A 27,389-nucleotide genomic window follows, 5' to 3' on the forward strand; every position below is an offset into this window, starting at 1 on the left:
TGGTTTCCTATCTGCTCTAAATAATCATTGCACTCTCTTTAAACCTCTTGAGGATTTGTTCAGAGTGCTTTCTCAGTCAAGACAAGTCAGCAGAGTAGCAGGAGGAATGTTAAATAAAGTTGCTTTGTCCCACCACTTTAATTTTTCTATGCATCCACTTAATGAGTGTTTTTATTTAAGCTCTGAATCAAATCTGTTCAGTGCAGTTGATTAGCTTACCCTCGTGTCTCGCCACATAACTTGGTAACCCTGCTATCAAAATACCATAGCAAAAGATAGCTTTGAGTTAAAATTGCTGCACAAATGTGTCTAGAAAATACCCCTGTAGTGTGTGTGAAATTTGTAAAGCCACCTTTCCAAATCTCATTTTTCTCTGTGTTTCTTGCTTCCCTTCAGAATTCTATGAAGAAATCCTCTCTCTCGCATACAGCTTGACATGCCACCTTATTTCACCACAAATGTGGCAGCTTTTGGGTGTCTTATATGAAGTGTTTCAGCAGGATTGCTTCGAGTACTTTGTAGGTAATGAGTTCTGTAGTATACTCTGAAAGCAAATTGATAAATGTTATAATAACCCATGAGACTGAAGCAGCGGAGTTGTGGAAGTAGCCTGATTGAAGGATAATGTTGGCTTGCAGTAGTTTGGAAAGCTATGATAGAGTGTGGCAATTGTCAATTTGTCTCAGGTGAGTGAAAGCAACCTTGAAGGTTTTTCTCTCTCACGATTCTGTGTTCAGGGTTGGCTATTCCCTGTGTAAGCCTGTGTGTTCTTCCATTTTATGAGTCTAGGTAAACCATAAATACTGAGATAATTTTGCATAATTTCCCTTACTTTGTAGATTTCCCTCTCATTTTGGTAGTCACGGGGAGAGATAAACATCTGTTTATGTCCTACTCCCAAACATTATTCAGTCATTCATCTGTATTCGGAAATTATCCCCATACTTCTACCATCTCTCTACACATTGGCATACTTCATTTAATAGTCATAGTCAAAATCATAATGATGTTGTTTGTAGTGCGATGTTCAGAGCACAGGAGGGTGCTTTTAGTGGACATTTCCAAGGCTAAGATGACAGAAGCAGACTTTGACACACAATTAATGCATGCAGTTGTGCAATAAAAAGAGTAGTATGCACATATGCATTGTGAAATATGTTGATGGCTATGTGCATTCAATTCCTATATGCATTTATTGAACTACATTGCTATCCAGTGTAGAGGTTGCATAAGGGAAGTGGAACATACCTTCATTGGTGCTTATTTACACTGCGACACACTGATGTAGAATTTCCATCATTAATGGGTGATATGGATAAAAGCAGTTCAGTGCAATGGTTAAATCCTTGTGTCAGCAGGATTGCTGACCAGCAGGTCAGTGGTTCAAATCTATGGACAGTGGGTTGAGCTCCCCTGGTCAGCTCCAGCTCGCCATGCAGGAACATGAGAGAAGCCTCCCACAAGCATAGTAAAACATCAAAACATCCGGGTGTCCCCGGGATATGTCCTTGCAGATGGCCAATTCTCTCAAGCCAGAAGCAACTTGCAGTTTCTCAAGTTGCTCCTGACATGAAAAAACAAACAGAACAAAATTAAATATTGAATAGATTGTAAAAATGTTAGCTAAAACAGCTACTTCATCTTGCTGTTGCATTCATTTACCAATTATTGGGCAAAGGGTTTAGATCAGGCATGGGCAAACTTCGGCCCTCCGGGTGTTTTGAACTTAAACTCCCACAATTCCTAATACCCAGTAGGCTGTTAGGAATTGTGGGAATTGAAGTCCAAAACATTTGGAGGGCTGAGGTTTGCCCATGCCTGCTTTAGATTGAGGAAGGCTATGGTTCAGGTTGCTACCAGGATTACAAGCAATTTTTGCTGTTGTCATGTGCCTTTAGCTTTCAACAACCCTATCTTAAGGTTTTATTGGGGAAAATTTTCAGAAGAGTTTTGCCATTTTCTTCCTTTGAAGAAGTGTGTGAATTGTCCAAAACCATTCCACGGGTTTCCGCAATTGATTTGAACAGTGATTTGAACCCAGTGTCAAATGACTATGTTATACTCGCTCCCATTACTGGCAAGCAATTGAAAAATCACTCTCTCCAAACTTAAACTATCCAGCAAGCTTGGAAAAGTTACTTTTTTAAAGGTGGGGGGAGACCAGAAGTTCTAGAATTGCTCAGCTCGCAAGGCCTCTGTTGCCTTTGGGATTTCGGAGATTGTAGTTCCAGGAAGTTAGTTTCCAGGCTCTGCGTACAAGGTTGTTGGGAGGATAAAAATGTGATAGCTTCTTTAGAAATTCCCTGTAGATCTTAAAAGAAAACCAAGATATAAATATTTTACAGCATACACTATAGAAAAATCTCTGTTTCTTTGTGAATTTAAGAAGTTTTATGATGGAGAAGTGGGTAGTTTAAAAAGAGAACAACAGAATTCAGTCTTAAATTGCTCTCAAAAATAAGTATTTTGCTTTTCTCTTTCTAGATATGATGCCTCTCTTACACAACTATGTCACTGTTGATACTGATACTTTACTGTCAAATCCCAAAAACCTGGAGATAATTTACAGTATGTGTAAAAAGGTCAGTTTTACATCTGCTCAATTTTTTCAAACTTCGTACCCAAAATGAGATCAAAAACGTGAACTAAAATGTATAAAAATGGAAGGCCACAGCGAGTTGTGTTCAGTTTTAAGTTTTTAATTTCTGTTTATAATAAGAGAAAAAAAGTTCCAGAAATGGAAATATACTATTTGTCACTGAAGGACACATGCTGAGAATATTTGATGTTTTGTGCACTGAAGGTATAGTCAAGAGCCATATCCATCTAGATTGTAGAAGTGATGGTGATAACGATGGAAAAGCGGAAGGAGGAGGAAGAGAATTATTACATTTCTCTTAATACGACACACAACATGACTTATAATAGAACTGGGAAAAATGCAAGAACAATATGTGATAGAAGAGTTTAATGCATTTAGCTAACAGTTCAACTAAAATATTTTAAATGGTTAAAGCAGGGCTCCTCAAACTGTGGCCCGGGGGCCGGATACAGCCCTCCAAGGTCATTTACCTGACCCTCGGCCTAAGTCTGAAACGACTTGAAAGCACACAACAACAACAACAATCCTATCTCATCAGCCAAAAGCAGGCCCACACTTCCCATTGAAATATTTGTTAAAATTGCTCTTCATTTTAATCATTATATTGTTTTTAAGTGCTTTTCAAACTCCAAATAAGATGTGCAGTGTGCATAGGAATTCATTCATTTTTTTTCTTCAAATTATAATCCAGGCCTCCAACAGTTTGAGGGACTGTGACCTGGCCCTCTTTTTAAAAAGTTTGAGGACCCCTGGGTTAAAGCATAGTTTAGATAAAAATACTATACATACCTTTAAAAGATCCTTTTGCCAACACCAGTTAAAAGGTTTTGTGCTGCTTTAATAAGAACTTCTTTCCCTTCTGGTAGAATGAATATAGAGGGGGGGGGGGAACTACATTCGGGGGAATTCCATGACCTAACAGCAGTCACCAAGAAGGCTGTCCTCATCAAGCATGTCTGTGTCATAAGACTCAGGCAGGCTTGTATGGAAATATAGGATCTTTCAGATTGCATAGGTATAAGTCATATATAAATTCCAGCCCTAGCAGCAGTGTTGCCTGGTGACGATAATGCGACTGGACCAGTGAATCTGTTCTGTTTAGTGTCACCTTTAGCCATGCAGGGTAGGAACTCTACTTTAATGATACTTAGCATCTTGGATTGCTCCTTTAAAGTTCTAATTAAAATCTAGAATAGAGCATCAGCTCAGAGCAAGTAAAGAGCCAGGCCTTGTTATCTCCTAACCATGCCTGAAGATTCAGAATGGATCGGGACAATCTGTCTGGTCTGAAAACTACTGGAGCTGAGAATCCAACACTTTGCCTAAAAATTGCATGTTGGAGACTGGCTAGAAACTATTCAGCAGTGTGAGGTTCAAAAACAGGCTTTAAAAACCAGAGGTCTAACTACTTTTTGTTTTCAGTGCAGTCGAAATGCGTATCTTATTGTCTTCTCATATAGCAGATCATTCACATGGAAGGGCCCTCTCTAATGAAGCGTGTCTTGTCAAATGTTACATGAATTACACAAAGTAGTTTCTACATATACACTCTGCCGCCTTGCCTGCATCAGTGTCTTTTGTGTCCATGTTTTTTAATTTCTCCAAGGAAGTATTGTCTTTGCCTTGTCAGCTACTCTCTAAATTTGTCATGGCTTTTGTTGCTAGGTATTAACTGGTGACGCAGGCGAGGATGCCGAGTGTCATGCAGCCAAGCTCTTGGAGGTCATTATTCTGCAATGCAAAGGGAGAGGCATTGATCAGGTAATGTGCTGCACAACACCTTTGCTTTTCTTATAAGATACAGTTGTGATATTGGTTGAAAAATGACATATCTGAATATAGGATTTATATGGGTTGTGGTATATATTAAGAGGATAGCATTTTTATTTCCATTGTGACACAGACACATAGAATCATTTAATACTTTAAATCCAGCTGGGATTTGTCTGAGACTTAGAAGATAATTTCCTGGGGAAAATGGACATAAAGCTTGTTTTAAATGGATCGACTGATCCAAGAAGGCCCCTCTTGTGTCATGACTTACCCCACTTCCCCTTTTGCAAAACATTATTCATGCAGAATCCAAACCAGTTAACAGTAGTTAGAGCAATATTACAATACAATGATCCTCCTGCGATGATGATGAGGATGATGATGATGATAAAGTGCCTAAAGACCTTGGCCTGGACTTAAAAACAATCGGCAGCAACAAAATTACCATCTATCAGCTGCAAAAGGCCACTCTACTTAGATCTGCATGCATTATTTGCCGATACATTACACACTTGAGAAATGTCCGACATGTGATCAAATACAAAAGCCAGTATAGTGATTTTGTTTGCTGTGGACTAATATTGTTATGTATCTAACAACAACAACAACAACAATAATACAAACCCAGAAAAGCCAATAAGGCATAGAACACCAGGGCAGAAATAAAGCCATCTTGTAAAAACTGTTTCCAAATTAAAATAACTTTCCTAAAACTAAAACACTTTTCTATACCGGAAGGACTTTGTTGTATGGTGAAAACCCATTAACAAGGGTGCAGGATATGCATGCCTTCTTTGGGAGGGATTTCCAGATGCAGTAACTGTCAAGGTTTTTTTTATCTAATCCTATTCTGGGATTGTTTAGACATGCCTGCCATCTGATGTCTTTGCCACTTTCTTATGTTGCTGCTTCTACCATGGACTTGAGTCAGGGAGTGGGGAAGCTTCCTCTCCTGATTTGATTCCTGTTAGAATGGGTTGTGATGGTACTTACTTGCTTAAGCCCTCCTTTGCTGTCTTGAGTATGATGGCCTTCCAAGTGCAGTGTCTTTGTGGTGACTATGGAGCCCTATTCTTGATCCATACGTTCTTCTACAGTGAGGACATTGGTTTCCAGGTGGAAGGTGGTTCCGATCAGGGTTTGCTTCTCACACCTTCCTCTTGGCACATTTCTCCCTTTTGCCCTCCATTCGTGCCTTTGCAAATTCTGCAACACTGCTGGTCACAGCTCACCTCCAGTTAGCGCACTCAAGAGCCAGGGCTTTCCAGTTCTCGGTGTCTATGCCACAGGTTTTTTTAGGTTGGCTTTAAGCCTTTCTTTAAATCTCTTTTTCTGTCCACCAACATTCTGTTTTCCGTTCTTTAGTTGGGAGTAGAATTACTGTTTTGGGAGATGGTGATTGGGCATTTGGACAATGTGGCCAGTCCAGCGAGTTGATGGCAAAGGATAATCGCTTCAGTGCTGGTGATCTTTGCTTCTTCCAGCACGCTGACATTTGTCCGCTTGTCTACTTGTCCGCTTGTCAAGAGATTTGCAGGATTTTCCGGAGGCAGTGCTGATGGAGTTCCAGGAGTTGCATGTGACGTCTGTAGACAGTCCACATCTCGCAGGCGTATAGCAGGGTTGGGAGTACAATAGCTTTATAAACAAGCACCTTAGTATCCCTATGGATGTTCCGGTCCTCAAACACTCTCTGCTTCATTTAGAAAAATGTTGCACTCACCGAGCTTAGGCGGCATTGTATTTCAGTGTGAATGTTGAATTTTGTGGAGAGGTGGCTGCCAAGGTAGCAGATATGGTCAACATTTTCTAATGTTACACCATTAAGCTGTATTTCTGGCATTGCAGGATTGGTAACAACCTGTTGACAGGATGGCACAAGGAGCAGGTCCACCACACCTATTTGTGAAATCCAAGCCAGTTAACAGTAATTAAGAGCAACCCAACATATCCTTGAATGCTTTGAGTGCTTTGAATGCGATTTCCTTCTTCTTGACAGAGGGTGGTTGGCCTGTCAAGAAGTCTCTTCCAACACTATGATTCTATAAGTCTGTTCTAATAATATCGGAATGTTACTAGATGTTACAACCACCAGATGGCACAAGCGGTGCTTTGCTTATGTTTTAACATAGTTAGCCCTCCACACTTGTGGATTAAACTTTTATAGATATGTATATTCATGGATGTGATGAATATATTCTCTATAGGAATCTCTGGGTCCCCCAATTTGATTGTATCGTCAACTGCTACTTAAAATATTTTCTCTAGAGGTTCCTGGAGAGAATACGTCTTTGGACATTAGTAAATCCTCTCTAGTGCAATTCTGTGGTCAAGTTCTGACAAGACCTACAGAATGTATGCCTGACTGTTTTCATTTTATTGGCTAACTTTGAAACCTGTAAGGACCCTAAGGATTGTTTTTCTTTAATTAAATAGGCTAATTAATTTTATTTACGTGAAATCTGACTGTGCCCTGCAGTACTACTTTTATTTATTAGCAATGAGGAAGATGCAAACAAGCCTTGCAAATGTGTATCTCCAGAAAACCTCTAAGCAGCCGTAGGTGATGCTCAGCAGGGTCCCCAAACTCTTCAGACAGTTAAAAGGCAGAGAGAAATAAACAAGCCTGCTGCTGAGTTAGGGGCTGGGAGCTAAATGAACAAGAAAAACTAGCAAAAAAGAGGGCTAAGGAAGTAAAGGAGAAAAGACCAGAGGGAAAGAGAAAAACCAGAGTGCCAGGTTTCCAAGCCCTGTGAAGCTAGGTTCTTCTGCAATAATACTATAATTTCCCTTCAAGCATGGTGTAATTGTCTGAGTGTTGAATAATAACTCTGGAGATCAGGATTTGTGTCCCAGCTTAGCCATAGAAACCCACCAAAAAATATTAGACATAGTCATCCTCAAAGAAGCCAACCCCCATGAACACATCTTGTCAAGAAAGCCTCGTAATACTTTTCTCTTTGGGTGGACATAACTTGAAGGCACACAACACACACACACAGAATTGCAGGTAACATGAAAGCATTTAATGAAAGACAATTATATTTGATTCCAACAGGTTGGGGAATTAATGCTTTGAAAAGTATCTAAACGTGTTTCTTTTGTCCTTTTCCTTTTCCCTTCCTCTCTGAACATCTCCTTTGTCGATCCCCAGTGTATCCCTCTCTTTGTCGAAGCTGTTCTAGAACGCTTAACACGAGGCGTCAAAACCAGCGAGCTCCGCACCATGTGTCTGCAGGTTGCCATTGCTGCTCTTTATTATAATCCCGCGCTCCTTTTGCACACGTTAGAGAATATCCGATTTCCTCACAACCCAGAACCAATCACTGCACAGTTTATAAATCAGTGGATGAATGATACAGATTGTTTTCTTGGGTAAGTGTCAATATGCTTTATTCTCCTTTTTCTTTTTTAACCTTGAGAGATTCCTGTGAAAATATTAAATATTTAATTGCAGTTTTCAGAGACTAGTTCCCAAAGCAACTTACTATACATATTCAAATATAAGCCAAGTTTTTCAACCCTTTTTAGGGCTTAAAGTCCGTCCGTCCCCCCCCCCCCCGGCTTATACTTGAGCCAAGGTTATTTACTATTTTACTCTATTTATTACTACTGCTTCATTTATTATTTTACTCTATTTTTTATTATTATTATTACATTTACATTACTTTACTCTATTTATTATTACATTTATTATTTTACTCTATTATTATTATTATTATTATTATTGCATTTATTATTTTACTCTATTATTATTATTATTGTTATTATTACATTTATTATTTCACTCTATTATTATTGGAAGGATACATAAGCACATTTACATTGAAGAAGGTTAGAAGAATGCTTTAATCAGATTTGAAGCCTTGTCTTAAATTACAGTTTTATGTAAATATAATGATTCAATTAATGTACATTTATTGGTATCTATTTTTATTTTGAAATTTACCAGTAGCTGGCACATTTCCCACCCTTGGCTTATACTTGAGTCAATATGTTTTCTCAGGGTTTTTTTGTGGTAAAATTAGGTGCCTTGGCTTATATTTGGGTCAGCTTATACTCTTAAGTATATATGGGCATATTTAAATTCAATATTAAGATGCATTAATAATACAGGCAGTCCCCGAGTTACAAACCTCTAACTTACAAACAACTCATAGTTAAGAACAGGGTTTTACGGGGGGGTGGGGTGGGGGTTGGTGTCTGGAGCGACTTGAGAAACTGCAAGTCGCTTTTGGTGTGAGATAATTAGCCATCTGTAGGGATGTTGCCCAAAGGACGCCCAAATGTTTTGATGTTTTTACCATCTTTGTGGGAGGCTACTCTCATGTCCCTGCCTGGGGAGCTGGAGCTGACAGAGGGAGCTCAACCTGCTCTCCCCAGACTGGGATGAGACAACACTAAGTGTGAAAAATCTACCTCTTGGAAGGGAAATTCACCCTTGAAGGAGTTTATCATAGGGAAGAGGTGTCTCCACTGATGCCTATATATTGCATCCCTAGGTGGGAGTGACCATGTACTCCTGTGGTTTGTGATACAGAGAAAATTGGAAACTAAGAGAAGTCAGACATGCATTCTAGATTTTAGGAAATTCAGGAAATTTAGGCAAACACTTAGTGTGATCCCATGGATAGGAATGTTCAAAGAGACAGGCATTAATGATGGATGTCAGTATTCAGCGAGATACTGAAGGCACAAATGGCTCGACAACAGTCCCTGTTAAAGATCTTGGAGTCTTTGTGGACAACAAGTTGAACATGGGTCAACAGTGTGATGGAACAGCTAAAAAATCCAATGGGGTTTTGGGCTGCATCAAAAGGAATATATTGGCTAGATCGAGGGAAGTTATTGTTCCTTTGTATCCTGCTTTGGTTACACCTCACCTGAAATACCATGTCCAGTTCTGGGCACCACAATTTAAGAGAAATATTGACACCTGTAAGGTGTCCGAATGAGGGTAACTAAAATTATCAAAGGTCTGGAGACCATGCCCCATGAAGAGTGTCTTAAAGAGTTGGGGATGTTTAGCCTGCAGAAGAGAAGGTTGAGAGGTGACATGACTGTCATGAATAAATATGTGAAAGGATGTCATAAGGAAGAGGGAGCAGGCATGTTTTCTGCTGCCCTGGAGACTAGGACTCAGAGCAATGGGTTCAAATTGCAGGAAAGAACATTCCACCTAACCATTAGGAAGAACTTCCTGACAATAAGAGCTGTTCAGCAGTGGAACTCTCTGCCTCAAAGTGTGGCAGAAGCTCCTTCCTAAGAGGCTTTTAAACTGAGGCTGGATGGCCATCTTTCAGTGGTTCTTTGTGTTTCCCATATTGGAAGAAAGGTGGGGTATAAATTAAATAAATAAATAAAAATAAAATGTATACATAGTCCATCAGAAATTGTTTTATGTAGAGGATTCCCATAATAGCAATAGGCAGGAGTCCTTCAAAGTTGCTCTCTAGCAAGAAGCCTTTAATTGGAAACAGAGACCATTAATTGCTGTGGTTGCTTTGACATATTGTAATATTTGCTCTTGTCTTGGATTTGACGTTACATATCTGCAAAATGTTATAGCATCTCATAAATGTAGTTTTAATGTGACGTTTACCGCTCTGGTGTGTTGTAAAATGACTTTATTACCTTTATTACATTCTGTGGTTAGGGGTAATATCCAGCTTTTCAAGGTGTACTAACTGTAGTATGATCTTAAGAATTTAAAAAGGCCTTTTGACTTATTGTGCTAAATCTTAATAAGAGAATTCTGGTTGGAATTAACGTGATGTACTTCCCTCCCTTTAAGTGGCATTTTGCATCATTTCCAATTAGCCTGAAGATATGGGGCACAAAAGGACAAATTATTAAGACCCCCCCCCCCCCCCCCTTGCAGCTGCATTTAAAATCTTATCAGAGATATACATTTCTGTTTTTAAAAAGAAGAAAGCTGGGGTGGTTTTGAAATTAGAACAAAAGCAATAGACCATCCTTTTAAGAGGTACTCTCAGCTTATACTTGAATCAAAATTATTATTTTTTTACTCTTTTATTATTATTTTGATTACATTTTTATTATTATTTTATTATTTATTATTTATTATTTATTATTATTACATTTCCATTATTTTACTCTATTATTAAGATTATTTTATTATATGTATTATTTTATTTATTATTATTATTATTATTATTACATTTATTTTACTCCGTTATTATTGTTATTACATTTATTATTTTACTCTATTTATTATTATTCTTTCATTTACATTATTTTACTCTATTATTATTTTATTATATTTGTTATTTAACTGTCTTTATTATTTAAATTGAAGAAGGTTAGAATAATGGTTTAATCAGAGTTGGGCAGTCTTATCTTAAATTACACTTTTATGTAAATATTCAAAAACATTTAACCTACTGGGGCCTCAATTAATGTAATTTTATTGGTATCTATTATTTTAAAATTTACCAGTAGCTTCTGCATTTCCCACCCCCAGCTTATACTCGAGTCAATATGTTTTCCTAGTTTTTTGTGGTAAAATTAGGTGCCTCAACTTAAATTCGGGTCTGCTTATACTCAAGTATATACAGTAATGTTCCATGTTCTGATTTGACCTGTGAGCTACTAGCAGTTGTGTGCAGAAGCACAAGCTGGCCAAAAGTGCATCTCATGGCCCTTTTTTCTCATGTGTCATTTGACGATCAAGAAGGAGTACTTCATAAGGTTTCTGAAGGAAGATCCTTCTAGCATCTGAGTCCCCTTCGGGGTTGCAATAGAGCAGGGTAAAAATGCAGTAAATAAGAAAATAAACAAATAGCACCATGTGGTTATTATTAATGATGATAAACTCAGGTGACCCATACATGAGCTTGATTCATGGTGTCAGTAATGACCACACTAGTTTTACTCACATGTGCAATTATTTGAGTTGTGCACACTTCTAGAATAAATGACAACTGTCCTCTATTTATGACATTTAAGGAGCTAGTGGGTTTGTGGTAGGTCAAAGTACAGATCTTTTACTCATAGCGTGCCTCATTACTTTTGCCTAATTACTAAACTATCTCAGCAGTTAGTTGTTGAAGAAAGCCTATGGTCTGAAGGTTATCTCTTATGTGGGTTGCCTTGCAGGGCACCCTTTTAATGAAGGTGGAAACTGTCAGGGAGTGGTTTTGTAGTGGCAGCCATCCTAATGAGGTTACTCTAGTTCTATGGTGGGGCACATTCTTTGCAGGGAAAAGGCAAAAATTTCAGTCTCCAAAGCAAACAAAATCAGCCTAGTTGGGAGAAAGAAATCAGGTTATGGTGTAAATCTCTCTATAATTCATGAGTGGGAATTTGTATTCTCTTCCATGGTGAATGCTAAAGACTATTCCTTCTGATCATCATTTCCCTCAATTCATTTTGGGGATAATTTCTCATTTATTCTAGACCAGCGTTTCTCAACCTGGGAGTCATGACCCCGGGGGGGGGGGGGGATGTCAGAGGGGCAGCCAAAGATCTCAGAAAACAGTCTTTTCTGTTGGTCATGGGAGTTCTCTGTTGGAAGTTTGGCCCAGTTCTATCGTTGGGGTTCAGAATGCTCTTTGATTATAGGTGAACTATAAATCCCAGAAATTACAACTCCCAAATGTCAAGCTCTATTTGCCCAAAACTCCACCAGTGTTCACATTTGGCCATATTGAGTATTCATACCAAGTTTGGTCCAGATCCATCATTGTTTGAGTCCACAGTGATCTCTGGATGTAGGTCAACTACAACTCCAAAACTCAAGGTCAATGCACACCAAACACTTCCAGGTCAACTCCCATGACTGGCGGTCATGGGAGTTCTGTGTGCCAAGTTTAGTTCAATTCCATTGTTGGTGGAGTTCAGAATGCTTTTTGATGGTAGGGTAACTATAAACTCCTGCAACTACAACTCCCAAATGACAAAATCAATCCTCCCCAACCTCATCAGTATTCAAATTTGGGCGTATCGGGTATTGGCACCAAATTTGGTCCAGTGAATGAAAATACATCCTCCATACTGGATATTTGCATTATGATTAATAACAGTAGCAAAATTACATTTATGAAGTATCAATGAAAATAATTTTATTGTTAGGGGTCACCACAACATGAGGAACTGTATTAAGAGGTCACGGCATTAGGAAGGTTGAGAACCACTGTTCTAGACTATAACTTTCCTAAAATTCCAGAAGACACTGAGGACATATCCAATCTGTGCCACACTTTTTTTTAAGCCTCACAAGGTTCTTGCCCACTCTATCCGTTGTTGTTTTGTGATCTCCCTCTTGCTAAAACCCATTTGGATATACCCTTCTTCTTCGTGGTGTATGTGAAAGTGCACATATGGGTTATCTTCTGCGCAGGCGCAGCCATTTGGAAACTTCTAGTCGTATAAATGTAAACAAAGATGAAATGTCACTATTGTTCCTTCCTCCGTTGGATTCATGCATTTTTGTCTGAGAATTCTTGCAGAATTTCCTGGGTTTTTTTAGAAGCATGCACCTCTACTGCTTCCTTGATCAAAGCCACAAAAGGTCTAGCTCCTCTTTTCTTTTCTTTTCTTTTCTCCCATCTCCCACTCCAGTTCCTTGTTTGTTTCTCTCTTTCTGCTAATTTTAATTATAGAATGTAGTATTCCTTTTTTTAACCTAGTTCATATTAATTTTGCGCTCAGATATGTAGCTGGCCCCATGTCATTATAATTCGCCAAAGGGCCGGCATCCACCTCATTAGTAGCTGCATATATTTGTTTAGCAACAGACTGCTTGCAAGTTATGCTTTTTTAAAAGCAACCTAGATTTATATAAAAAACCCTCATAAAAATCAAAGGTTCTGCCACCTTTTCTTTCTTCCGTTTTATGTTTTGAGAGACCAATACACTGCTTTGAGAACAGGGTAAAAGCATGGTTTATCATCTTTGCATTCTGAATCAGTGGAAAAGCCTGGCCTGTTTAAAGTTAATTATGGTACATAAAACATTTTCAAATGAGAACTTGCATATGGCCTGCTGAACTGTCTTCTGTTGTTCACTTACTGTCAGAAACGATGCCTACAACGATGTCTGCAAGCTAAGGTGATGGTGTTCAACTGGATTGCAGTGACCTGCTACAGATAGGCAGCAATCTAAAGGAGAGACATTTTCTTGTGTATCATCAGGGCAGGTGCCTATCAACCCTGACTCAGAATGCAAAGACAATGAACCATGTTTTTACTTGGTTGCTGTGAGTTTTCCAGGCTGTAGCGTGTTCCAGGAGCATGCTCTTCTGACATTTCACCCGTATTTATGGCAGGCATCCTCAGAGGTTGTGAGGTCTGTTGGAAATAAGACAAGTGGGGTTTATATATCTGTGGAATGTCCAAGGTAAGAGAAAGAACTCTTGTCTGTTTGAGGCAAGAGTGAAGGTTGCAATTGATCACCTTGATTAGCATTTAATAGCCTTGCAGCTTCAAGGCTTGGCTGCTTCCTGCCTGGAAAAGAACGTCAGGAGGGAATGCTTCTGGAATATGGCCATACAGCCTGGAAAACTCACAGCAATCAGTGATTCCGGCCATGAAAGCCTTTGACAACACATGTTTTACGCTTTTCAAAGCAGTTAGTCTCTCGAAACATAAAAAGAAAGAAGAAAAAAAATACAGAAGGATCTTGAAGAACTTGAAAATCTATATGCAACTGTCCCTTAGAGCTTCCTTTGGGTTTTGTAAGACTTATTTGTAAAATGTGTTTGTTATACCTCACCTTTCCATGCAATAGGTATTCAAGGAAGCTGAAAATAATAAAACACTTTAAAAGATGTTTGTTATTTTGATCATCTTAACTTAAATATAAAAATAACACAAGATAATTTGTGTTAAGCATAATAGTTAGAGCCAGTGCTCAACCAGCTTGTTTCTGTAAAACAGCAAACCAGCTTACATGCGAAAGTCTTACCCATAGATATGTTTTGCTAACTGTGTGTGTGTTTTCAGCCTTCATGACAGGAAGATGTGCATCATAGGACTGAGCATCTTGATGGGGCTGCCAAACCGACCTCCTGCTGTCGACGCAGTGGCTGCACAAATTGTTCCATCCGTTCTCCTCTTGGTCTTGGGCCTAAAACAAGTGTGTGCCACCCGGCAGCATACAGAACACGAAGAGCGTGCTAAAGCTGAAAAGAACGACACAGAAGATAATGGTACCAAAAAAATTCCTTTGTACATTCTGATTGAAATTATTTTGGAGCTGGAAAGGAGGAAATGGTTGCTACAGCAATGATTATTTTCTCAGCTATTATTCTCAGCATGTCATATCTTTCGGCTAGCAAGTAGTAACTGGGCTTGTATCGAAATCTCTTGAGGGATGTATTCATAGGCACATTGCCTCATCTCCTTCATCGTTTGCAGGATTGCTGGAGAAATCTGGACTGGTGTCATATTTTCAGTCTCATTTTTAACTCTCAGTTTTCTTGTATCCAGAACATCATTTTGTCTTCATCACAGTTCAAGATGTTTCATATTGCTGATGGTGTTTAAGTGAAGAAACATCTGACAATCTTAGAGTTGCCCAAATTTGCTGAAGGATGACACTTTCTTATCCACAGACCCCATTGTTTCTCCTCCTTGTGTGCCATTCGGGATATCAGCCCTGTATTCATTTTGCTTGCCAGTGGGGGAAAAATGGCAGACATGGAATGAGATGAGAATATAAAATCTAAAATAGGACAGCCACTATGTAGTAATGGTAGCCATAAGGCTTGTGCACAGATTTGATTTGGCCAGTTCCATTCAGCTAATCCAGCTTGTTTGGATGGCCGTAACAGCAAGGGCTCAGCCTCCATGTTTCTTCCGGCCGCCACAGAACAGTGGCTGTAGAAAACCGGCTTCCTTCAGTTACAAGTGGAATGTGGGAGGGAGGCAGCTGCTAGAAGGAAAAACATGGGGGGGGGGGGGGGAGGCACTACTTCAGGGCCTGCAAATCAAGAGAAAAGAGAGGGCTTTTTAAAGGAAGCCCAGGGTAGGATAGCTCCAGGTCGATCGCTCTTCTTTCCCTGGGAAGAGGGGAAGCCTCCTTAAAATGCCTTGGAAAACTGCCTCCTGTAGGGAGAGAGTGTGCACGCGCCTGTCTCCCAAGAATAGAAACAGTTTTAACTACTAAGCATTAAACATGAAGCAGAAAGGCGTGGGGGGGGGGGGGGAGCACTACTCTAGGGCCTGCAAATCAAGAAAAAAGAGAGGGCTTTTTAAAGGAAGCCCAGGGTAGGATAGCTCCAGGTCAATCGTTCTCCCTTCCCTGTAGAGTGGGAAAGCCTCCTTAAAATTTGTGCTACAGGGAGAGTGCAACTGTCTCCTCTAAAGTAGAAGCAGCTTTAATGAAGCATTAAACACGGTCTCCTCTACAGACAGAAGGGAAAGGATTGCAGAAAGAGTGGTATCTTAACTCTGATGCTTTTAATTCAGGTCTTAATGAAGGATATAAGGACAAATGATGCCTAAAATGACAGGAAGAATAGCCTGGGAACTCCCCCCCCCCCCCCCATAATGGGCTGGAAAGAAAACAAATCTTTCAGTTTCCTGGATCAAAGACTCCTCCCAAATTCGGGAGGCTCCTGAAAAATGGATCAGGATCCCGACTGAAATCTAAGACACTGAAATGGATTGCATTTTACCTGGATTGCATAAGCCTAGTAGCCATCCCTGTGAAAAATAAATATTAACATGCAGACCACAAATAACATTAACAAGTAATCTTCCCAGAGAGGCCCTGGGAGAAAAGTGGCAGGATATGAAATACAGAGAAAATAGGATTATATGGCAAGGCACGCAAGCTGACATGGCAAGATAAGCCACTCTGCCAAAAAATAAAATCAAACCTGTGATGGCACCTGTCTGGTGTGTGTTTAGTTCCTTTGGAGTCAAGCACAGAATAACATAAAGGAAAAGAAAGCTAAGCAACCCAAAGAACCAAAGCTTGAATCCCAAAAGAAATATGGGAGCAGGGGAGAAAATAGCATGAGAAATACACCAAGACACCACTGTTTGTACCATTCAAAGTAAAGAACACAATCCCACAACCAGTGAAGTACAGCGGCCATCTGGATTTCCTCTCTGTTTCCAGGAATCCATTACGATGCCCAGTACGATGACTGTCCTACTTTTTCCTAGCGGGTAGCGCTTTACCTTATCTCCAGTGATGAATTATAACTGTTTGTTCATGGGACATACCAAAGGGTCTGCTTAGATGGCAGAGCAAACACTCTGTGCCCATGAGTCAGCTTTGTGTCCATGGAAACTGGCTTCTTTATGTAATTATTTTCAAAAGAGCTTCCTGGTGCTAATTTCCGAAGCTAAGTAACTTGGAAAGAACCCCATCCAATAACCTCAGCTAAAAATATATATTTTCCTTTTTGTGCCCTGGCTGCGTCCACCAACATTATAATTTAAGGACTACTCATTAACTTTGATGCTCACTAGAAATTCCATTAGTTTAAGTGCAGAACTCAAATTGCTTGTTTGATTAGTGGGATTTTTTTTTTTTAGAGGAGCAAATAAATGTGTTTGCCTTTTTTATATTCCACATATGTTGAAGCGCTTTAGTGGTTTATTAAAGGATGAACTTATTTACAGAAGAGATTCCAAGTGATGAAGAAGAGGCAAATGAAGTAACCCAGGAAATGCAGGAGAACCATGCGGGCGGCGGAGGTGATGCAGGGGATGAAGATGATGATGACGACGACGATGACTGGGATGATGATGCTTTGGAAGAAACTGCTTTAGAAGGCTTCAGCACCCCCATTGACTTGGAAGATGCTGTGGATGAATATCAATTCTTTACACAGGCACTAATAGGTATGAACATTTAACATGCATCGAAAATAAATGGCTACTTTTGTCTCCAAGAATGGAGGTGCAGGGTTCATTGTTACCTTAAAAAATAAAATCTACATTCAGTGAGCTGTTTTGACCATCTATATATCACGGATGGACACTCGAAGAAATACGGTTACAGGTAAGCAACCTTTATATATCTATGATCTACTAAAATGGAAGTTTGTTCCAAGACACAGATACTACTGTGGATCACAGTTCTCATAATCCCTGTTAACATAGTCCAAAAATTTTAACTTTTCTAAGCATTCTTAAAAGAAATAAAACCTAAACCTCAGACGCTTTTCTTGCCTCAGCCTTCATTTGATGAATCATCGTTTTTTTCAGAGGCCACTATAATAAGGATTCTTGCTGAGGGTTTGTAGGTCAGCTGTCTCGGATTCCGTCTCTGTCCCTGGTGGTGCAGCGAGTTACACCGCTAAGATGCTGAACTTGTTGACCAAAAGGTTGGCGGTTCGAATCCAGTGAGTGGGGTGAGCTCCCGCTTTTAGTCCCAGCTTCTGCTAACCTAGCAGTTTGAAAACATGCAAATGTGAGTAAATTAATAGGTACTGCTCTGGTGAGAAGGTAAATGGCATTCCATGCAGTCATGTTGGCCACGTGACCTTGGAGGTCAATGCCCACCAAACTCAAGGTCAATGCCCACCAAACCCTTCCAGGTCAACTCCCATGACTGTCGGTCATGGGAGTTCTGTGTGCCAAGTTTGGTTCAATTCCATCGTTGGTGGAGTTCAGAATGCTCTTTTGATGGTAAGTTAACTATAAATTCCATCAAATACAACTCCCAAATGACAAAATCAATCCCTCCCCCAAACCCACCAGTATTCAAATTTGAGCTTATAGGGTATTTATGCTAAATTTGGTCCATTGAATGAAAATACATCCTGTAGATCAGATATTTACATGACTATTCATAACAGTAGCAAAATTACAATTATGAAGTAGCAACAAAACTAATGTTATGGTTGAGGGGTCACCACAACATGAGGAACTGTATTAAGGGGTCATGGCATTAGGAAGGTTGAGAACCGTTGCTCCAAAGTATTTTGTATTGCTTTTTCTACAGGCTTTCACTGCTGTCTAGGGCTTATGGGAGTTATATCTTGAGAAAAAGTTGAACAAAGCTGATTTAAGAGTAGACAACTTCTGTTTGCTGAAAGAACTGTTTTATAAATGGGATGCAGTTTGTAGCTTTATCTGTTTCTGCTTTCTAAAACTGTCTTAAAAGAAGATATATTAATTCTCTGTTGATAGAAGTACAGAGCCGAGATGCCGCCTGGTACCATTTGCTGACCACTCCACTCAGCAATGATCAGAAGACCCAGCTGCAGGAAATCTGTGCATTAGCTGAACACCGGCGGAGTTCTGCAGGTTTGCCTGTTCTCTGAAGCCGTTAATGCTTGTTGTCGAGATATTTGTAGAGAGACAGTAATTGTGTAAATAGGCATCCTTCGTCATTGTAACCGTGTCATGTAATTCAAGCTGTTCCGGGTTTAAAATAACACAAAAGAGAACATTTTAAAGGAGAGATGCTTTTGTTCTGAGTGCACAAAGAGAGGAGCAGGTGGCGAAGATTTTAATTTTCTTTGCTTTTGTCTGTTGAAAGTAGCTTCTGTATATTGGAACCTCTCTAGGGTGGAGCAGAAGGGAAGTATTTCATAAGGATTTCCACACCTTTAAAGAGGAGAGGCCGAGCTTTAGAATAAGTCAGGGAGAGGAAGGGGAGAACCGGTTTTAAATGCTTCTTTTTACTCTTTGTTTATTTCTCCCTTTCCTCTGAAAATGTCAAATGGTAGTGATAGGTGTAGTCTAAGAAAAATGTGATGTATAAGCCATTGCAGGCAATAAGTGTGTAATTCCACACTGCAGACAACAAGAACATATACAGAATGAAGAAGCTCAACATAAAAGGAATCCAGGCACTTGTATTCCTCTCCTCCATCACCAGTTTGCTGGCACCATTTCAATCAAAAAGGGCAAAGGAGCATCAGCAGAGGGGAGACAATATATTCTATACATATTAAAGTTCTATACATGTATAATAGATATTCATGATGCGATGAAATTTTTAAAAAAATGAGTTTGTCATTAGAATGAGGAACTGGGTCTTAAGAGATCCGGCATGCATTTCCCACTGATCCATGAAATTCTGTGGGTGACCTTGGATCAGTTACTCTTTCTTACCCTGACCTACTTCAGAGGATTGTTGTGAGCATAAAGTGGGCAAGAGATAAGTCTTGAACCCATGGAAGGAAAAGCAGGATATACATTTAACAAATAATAATGGTCATATTTGTGACTAACTTATCACCACTGTCTAAGTTATTTTTTCTTGGATCTATAGCATAGCAATGGATCTTCTGCATTATATTTATTTATGACATTTCTACCCCACCTTTCTCACCCCGGAGGAAACTCAATGTGACTTTACATACAGGCAACAATTTGATGCCCAAAAACACAATGTACACTTAAATAAATATTAAAATAGAATTTTAAAATACATTTAAAAGATTAAAACATTTTAAAACAATACATTAAGAGTTAAACACGTAATCCACGAGCATAATCCAGGCCGTATATATAACTGTGGCACAATGACTGAAGACCGACAGGTCAGAGGTTCGAATTTGGGGAGAGTGCGGATGAGCTCTCTCTCAGCTCCCCATGTGGAGACATGAGAGAAGCCTTCCACAGGATGATAAAACATCAAAACATCCGGGCGTCCCCTGGGTAATGGCCAATTCTCTCACACCAGAAGCGACTTGCAGTTTCTCAAGTCACTCCTGACACGAAAAAGAAAAAAAAGTAGATAAAAAGTTATTTATTATTTATTTATTTTGTTATTATTTACTCTTCCTTTCTCTATCCCAAAGGGGACTCAAGGCAACTTACATATACGCAATTCAATGCCTTAAAACATACACATTTCCAGTAACATTAACATTAAAATTAAATTAAAATTAATACATATTAAGCATTTAAAACATTCAAAACATTACAGTTAATATAAATCGCGCCATACATAATCATAATACAAAGACGTTCTGTAGTCATTGCACATATTCCAAATCTGTTATTGCACTGTTATTGCACGGCACTATTCTCCGAAAGCCTGATCCCAAAGCCAAGCTTTTACTTTCCTTCTGAAAACTAGGAGGGAAGGGGCTGATCTGATGTAGCTGAGGAAGGAGTTCCATAGCAGAGAGGCCACCACCAAGAAGGCCCTGTCCCTCGTCCCCACCAGTTGCGCTTGTGAGGAAGGTGGCATCGAGAGCAGGGCCTTTCCAGACAATCTTAATCTCCGAGGTGATTCATAAGCTGGGCTGGAACTGTTTAGGGCATTATAGGCTAAAGCCAGCACCTTGAATTGTGCTCAGTAGCAGACTGGCAGCCAGTGGAGCTGGCACAACAGAAGAAATGTCCTCTCTCTGTATGCTGCTCTGGTGAGCAACCTGGCTGCTGCCCATTGGACCAGTTGAAGCTCCCAAACAGTCTTCAAGGGCAACCCCACATGGAGTGCGTTGCAGTAATCTATACAGGATGTGCTGGATTCCTTCTGTGGTGCCTCAAGTTAAAATGATTGGACAGTGAGGGATTTGCATACATTGCATTAATCTCATTTTAACTTTCATATGGTCAAAATCCAATTGCTACTTCCAACCGAGTGGTAAGCAGATACTTATGTAAATTCCATTGATTCATAAATGGATGAATCGGTGGACTAGCAATTCTCTAGAAATTCCAATTGGTCCTGCTGCTTCTTTTAAGATAAGGGTCACTGGTCCTAAAAAGGCATGCATGCTATCTGTCTTAATATACTTCTAATTTCTCTTAATTCCAGAAAGAAAGAGGATAGAAGAGCAAATGGGCTTCACGTTCAATAATAAAGAAATGGTCTCAGGATTTAACTTTGGCAGTGCTCCGGGAACCAACTGAAGGGGAAATGCTTTAAAGAGACTGCAGAATATTTCATTATTGCATTTTATTAAAACGACAGCATCATTTGTGACTCGTGAACGGACAAGGGAGGGCTCTGGAAGATTCCCTTTTGGGAAAGGCAGCGGCTAACCCTCTTCCCACCCTCTTACGCAGACACTCTTTCTAACCAGCTACTGTAATGTATAAAGTCTTGTGGTATTTTTATAAGTTGTTGAACTGAAAAGAAAGTCTCTGTCCCTTTTCCTTCTGCTAAGGAAGCAGAGCAGCAGACGCGTGGAATTGGATGGAGTTGCACCTCTCAGGTCTTTGCCATTGAAACCGAAGGGGTCCCATGGAGAACAGTGCCTTCTGTTGCATATGGATTGCCTGAACACAAGAATTTTGGAGTGCATTGTATTTTTTTCCTTTTTTAAAAGGAAGGACATTTATAGTCACACTTCAGATTTTGCTTTCCGTGCTTTTCTGTTACCTTACTCTAGTTTAATTTTGGCTGCATTTTGTCAGTCGAGGACATCCCATCATTGCTACACAAATCTTTCCACTTTTCTGCATTTGTATACATTCAGGTAATGTTCACTAGAGTTAGAGAAAGTATGTTTTTGCAGAAGGCAGATCTTCCACTTAAAAAAACAAAACAACAACCCTCCACCCCTCAAGAGGACTCAATTCATGCATTCTGCCCTGGGTGGTGGGAGCACCCTTCTATCCTGCATTGGCCCCATCCCATTCTTGGCCCGCAGCAACTGGGTCTTTCTGTTGTCATGTATAGCTCAGGACTTGTCCAAACCACCCTGGCAACTTACACTGCTTGAGGCAGGCATCATGGGCAAACTTTGGCCCTCTAGGTGTTTGGACCTCAGGAATTGTAGGAGTTGGAAGTCCAAAACAGCTGGAGGGCCAAAGTTTGCCCATGCCTGCCTTAAGGTAAGATCCAGCGGTGGTAAATTGCTCTTTCTGGAAAATGTGTGTACTGAAGAATCTAGGAATGTTACTTTCCTGGCTTATCACTTCCAGAATCGGCATCCGCCATGGGTAGGTGGGAATTTGCCTATTTGGAGGCTGTAAAAATTAACTTCCAAGTATACTGGATGATCTGAGATACCTTAGAGTTCATGAGAATCATCTGAAAGCCACTGCTTCAATGAAACCGAAAGACATTGCAAATCTTTCAGGATAAAAGTCTGTTGACTATGCAATGAAGCTGCCGGTTTTGCCCCTTCAGATCAAGAGGGTTTCCACACCTTTAAAGAGGAGAGTGCTGTTGTGGATTTTATTTGTGTATCAGTAATCAGATGGTGGGCTTTGTAAGTAGGTGCCAGCTTTTGGATGGTGTCTGTCTTGAATGCCTTCCATTCCACTCAATCTATTCTGATTGAGTGGAATAATCAATCAGAATAGATTGGTGCAAAATGGTGAGGCTGCTTAGCTTAAAACGTGGGAGGGGTTGGGGGTGTTTAGCACTACTGATCACTGTCTGTATGATGTGGGCTGGACTGAGTCCTTGATTATCAAGTGACCTTCCCCATACTCAAATGTCTTCTACTTCTTTCTTTAATTACCCTCTCCTTAACTTAGTAATATTTGGTATTCCTTTTGTGAGTGTGGTGTGCAAGCTGCTCTGGTTTCTAGCCACACTTGACGACTGCTTCTTCTGAGATATTATTTGTTTCTGTGCTCATACAAAACAGATACACCAAGCTGAAGGATGTAAACGTACCTTAAATATGACTCCCCTGCTTTAAAATATACAGAAGTTACATGAGGGTTGAGATCAGACACTTCCCTCAGTGGATTTGGAAAGGAAAAAACTATGTTTGGAACATGAGTGCAGCCTTCATAATTTATTTGGTTGCAGGTATATGTTGTACTTTGATCTTGGGCTAAGATTCCCAGTACACTAAAGCAAAGAGTAAGGTGTGCTTTCATCAAGGAACTGCCATCAATCCTGACTTTTTGATTGGTGTACCTGTGAAATGGATGTATTGGCAAGCACCACTCAATCTCATTCATGTATTACGTTCTGATGTTCCTTTTAAAAGAGGTGCGCTCCTTCCAAAAAAATTCAGTTAACTTAGACCAGTGGTTCTCAACCTGTGGATCCTCAGGTGTTTTGGCCTACAACTCCCAGAAATCCCAGCCAATTTACCAGCTGTTAGGATTTCTGGGAGTTGAAGGCCAAAACATCTGGGGATTCACAGGTTGAGAACCACTAACTTAGACTCTTGTCAAATTATCGTTTATATTCTATTTAGGCTTTTATGTGGAGTGATGAGCTCCCACCACCTTTTAAATTTGTTTTGGTTCCTTGCTGATCCTCTCCTTTGTGCCCCAAAGACATTTCATGTAGTGTAAATGTTTTAGTCTTTTATAATCCATTTCCTTTGCCTTTCTGGAAACTATCACTATGCAATTGGTATGTGGATGGAAAAAAGAGAGAGAGGGGGTGTGGAAATAAGAGTTCTTAAAATGGGAGTCAATAACTGTTGATGTTGGGGCAGAAATGCTAGAAGCAGTATCGTTTTCTTAAAAATACTTTGAAAATTTGTTAGCATTTAAGCCCATTTTGCTTTTATCTTCTCACTTTTCTTCCTTTAATAATTCCTTTTAGAATTGATTATCTCAGCAGCAATCCTGGTGATGTGCTAGGCTGGAATAAGTGTTCAAGTGTAGGCAAGTCATGACAGGAGGAAGAAGGACATAAGTGCAGTAATCATACAGAATATGAGGCATTGGGGAAACAAGCTGCTCAGAGCCATGAGGTTGGCTGGCTTTCTCATACTACTGTCTTGGAACTATGTGAAAAGTATAACCACTAGCATCCTGCACCAACAATTTCTAGTCCTTTTCTAGAGAATTGGAAGTGACTTTCAGTATTCTGTCAATAGCTCAATCGGAGAGGAACAAAAATATGTATTGATTGTCCACTAATGAATACCGGCGATTTCAGTAATTTTGAACATCACTTCTTTTGTTACATCTAAATCACTGCATAGTGTTTTTTTTATTAAATTTATTTCAATAGATACAAATGTTATAGCATTGTTGCTACATCCAAATCATGTCATGGTTTAACAGACCCAGCTGATTCACCTCATGTAGTACCGCTCCTAGAATGCACTACATTAGGCTACCAATGAGAAAAAGGGGAGTGTGTCTTAATGTTTCCTTCCACAACTCTTCCTATGTTTTTAAAACTACCACAACAGAAGGAAATCTTCTCTCCTTTACCCTAGCTTATGGTGTGCAAGGAAGATTAGGACAAGACCTCTCACTTGCTTAATTGGATAATGGATGCTGTCTAGAGAGTAATACATGCTGAGATTCTGCTACCTATATAGATAGTTGTTAAGTGAAGTGCCTGCCCCCTAATATGCATTTGTACTGAGGAATTCTTGAGGATCTCACTGGTCTCACATGTTGCCTCACGATTTTGCATCCCCCGGTATCTTATCTTATTGTTTTTTTTGATGTTGAGATGAGATATGACAGGGCTGTCTTGAGACAGATTTCCTTGGAAGCCCAAGTAGGAGTGATTGCTTCACTTTTGTCTGTTCGGTGTTTGATGACTGCACCCAACAGGTAGTGACTGGCATGTATAAATGAGACCATCATGTTTATGACAGTATGGGGTAGCGTTTTCGTGTTGTCTCCCTTCGCCTCAAACACAATGTTTTTCAACATCAATTCACTGAATGAACCTTCCTTATTACTAAGGAATAGAGTGACAGATATCTAAGTCATGGGCATGCAACCCGTAGGAGTATTCCATCTGTCTTTAAACAACCGGTGCCAAATTCTGCCACTGTCATGATGATTGCAGGCATTCTGGGTTCTTAAATATGGAGTTGTTTAATCTACCAGAACTGTAAACATGTAGGCAAACCTAATTGTTACCTCTTGATAAATTTCAAACCCTTGCTCTCAAAAGAAAATAGATGCCAGGTGGCAGAGTCTTCATCTTTTATTTGTTCTGCCTTTGACTCAAGTTGAAGGAATCACCATAGTTACTGTAACAACACAAACCTTCATTTGAAATAGTAGCCTCCTACAAGGAGAATGCAAGAGAGAACTGTTTCTCCTCAGTTGTGGATGAGTCTTGATCTGCTTTCATGGAGATTAGTTTAAAATTGTGTCCAACTACACATGAAACTGTACTGTAGGGGTGGCTTCTGGATTCACGTTGCAGGAGAAGAAAACCACTTTCAGTTTTATGACAACTCCACACACAGGAATTATGAAGGAGTTTCCTGGATGCTGGAGCCTTTTCTGATTGACCGTTGGCACCAGGAGAGATCTTGGAACAATTGTGAGAGGGGTGACCATAAAACTGAAAAGAAACCCACCGTTGACTCCTGTTGAACTAGAGCACAGTCTCATTTGTGTGTTTTTCATGTGCCTCCTCTTATTTTTTTTATTATTACTTTACACTGGACTCTCTTAAAAAGTCTCCACTGTGAAATGTTTTCTAGGATTACTAAGAGATGTGTTCTAATTCAGAGAGAGTGAGAGTGAGCACTACTCCCCACAGATGCCAAGTAGCAAAAGCTTTGTATTACACTCTACGTACTAGATTGCCTTCCTTGCATCTGGGGGAAAATCTTTAATGTTCTCTGAGTTCTCTGTGTGTTCTATGCAGTTCAACGTTTTAGAAAGAACTCGATCAGAGTTGGGTAATGTGTGACTTTGAAATGTTGGAATGCAAATCCCATCAACCCTAGCCTGTGCAACCAAAGAAGAGGCATTAGCACAGCCTAGCAACACCTGAGAGCCCCTCTGCTTATCATTATCATGTGTGCTCTGCATCTCTGGCAAGTCTCCCTCCCGGATTGGGCAAGGCCACTGTTGTGACTCAAGTGGTGGCTCATTCTCTTCTAACTCAGTTCATTTTCACCTGTTTGCCCTGGGCTTCTGGTTTCACTTGTCTACACAGAAGAAAGGGCCTCTTCAGTAGGTAATGTGAAAGAGACCTATGAGATTTGCTGCTCTATAATTCAGAGTTGTTAAAGGTTGTTTTTATTTTAAGACTTCTCTCACAAAAACTCAGGTTATGGCATATGTATCCCTCTCTTGCTCTCTCCCTTTTAACCCCCCCCCCCCCCCAACTGAAGAAAATGATTCAGAGGTGTTTTTTCAGGACCACCTGTACATAACCTGGGCTGTGTCAGGGCTTTAAGACTTGAGTCTTCCTAAGTCTGGATCCAGCATTCAAAACAGACTGCTGTGCCATCCAGACACTCTGCTGAGATTGGGATTATTCCATCAAATGCTTAGCAATACACCTCTTGAGTGTTTGATGCAAGTATGATGTCATACTAGTTTGAGCGAATTCTGACATTTGATTACTGTATTCCAGAAATGATGTTTCTGAGTGGTCACTGCCCTCACGCAAGTGAATGCTCATTGGATCATCCATATAATTGGTTCTAAGATTGTCTTGTGGCTCATCATTCACCAGGTTCTTCTGTGATTTTCCAATTAGTCCCTAAGTGAGTTGTATATTAGACCTATTTTCATGCTGTATTTTCACATGTATGTCAGTTATAGACATTTCTGTAGGAGTTGTTCTATGGAAACAACATGTTTGTATTGGAAACACCACTCTTTATGAGCCTGAGGACCATCTGTCCTGTGTGTGCTTGCTTAACAGGATGTCTTCTAACATTGTTGCCCTCTGTTTGCCTTGCACTTCCAAGAGTGTATTGGATTGCCTTGATTTTGTTTTCTTTACTTCTGGGTGCCGCTTTTAGTCTCCATTCTGAATCTGTGGCTGTACTTGTATGGCAGTTCATTGGATCCAGACCACAAAATAAAATTCTAGACATCTCCATAACAAATAAAAGTCTCTGCTTTGAGGTCTCCTATATATGTTAGTTTCCTTTTCTGTGTGGAACTCTGACCTTTGCTTTCTTTCTCCAATAAATCACATTTCAAGGTCTGCTCAGAAGTCAAAAAGCCATAGCAGTGTGCAGAATACCAAACATCATTTGACTCCTTGCTAATTTGTCTGTTACTTGTCAATGAGGCAGCACAACATGAGACTGTAAAAGAGGCATACTTGTTAAGAGAGCTTTGTTTTATGAATGCTTCCAAGTAGTGTTAAAAATTAAATGGTATTTTTAAAATAAAAGCATATATTAGGAAAATGCTTATGGTAGAGCTAGGCAAGATGAGCCCATACCCCAGTGAATTTCATTAGCTAGCTCCATGTTATG

At 39.8% G+C, this 27,389-nt stretch overlaps 1 protein-coding gene across 3 annotated transcripts in view; it reads left to right on the top strand.

Annotated features, from left to right (window-relative positions):
- IPO8 (importin 8) overlaps window positions 1-27,040 on the top strand; it is a 56,144-nt gene extending 29,104 nt beyond the window's left edge. For 2 of the 3 annotated variants that reach the window (XM_060776764.2, XM_060776765.2), the window contains exons 18-25: window positions 397-522; window positions 2,485-2,582; window positions 4,268-4,363; window positions 7,530-7,750; window positions 14,341-14,546; window positions 16,975-17,196; window positions 18,490-18,606; window positions 21,080-27,040. In XM_060776764.2, coding sequence (XP_060632747.2) covers window positions 397-522; window positions 2,485-2,582; window positions 4,268-4,363; window positions 7,530-7,750; window positions 14,341-14,546; window positions 16,975-17,196; window positions 18,490-18,606; window positions 21,080-21,174 — 1,181 coding nt within the window. In that variant the 3' untranslated portion in view covers window positions 21,175-27,040. The remainder of the gene's footprint in view (window positions 1-396; window positions 523-2,484; window positions 2,583-4,267; window positions 4,364-7,529; window positions 7,751-14,340; window positions 14,547-16,974; window positions 17,197-18,489; window positions 18,607-21,079) is intronic. The other variant, XM_060776766.2, reaches the window with a different exon arrangement.
- Window positions 27,041-27,389: the final 349 nt, after the last annotated feature.

Source organism: Anolis sagrei, chromosome 5, assembly GCF_037176765.1.
Source record: "Anolis sagrei isolate rAnoSag1 chromosome 5, rAnoSag1.mat, whole genome shotgun sequence".
Taxonomy (NCBI): domain Eukaryota; kingdom Metazoa; phylum Chordata; class Lepidosauria; order Squamata; family Dactyloidae; genus Anolis; species Anolis sagrei.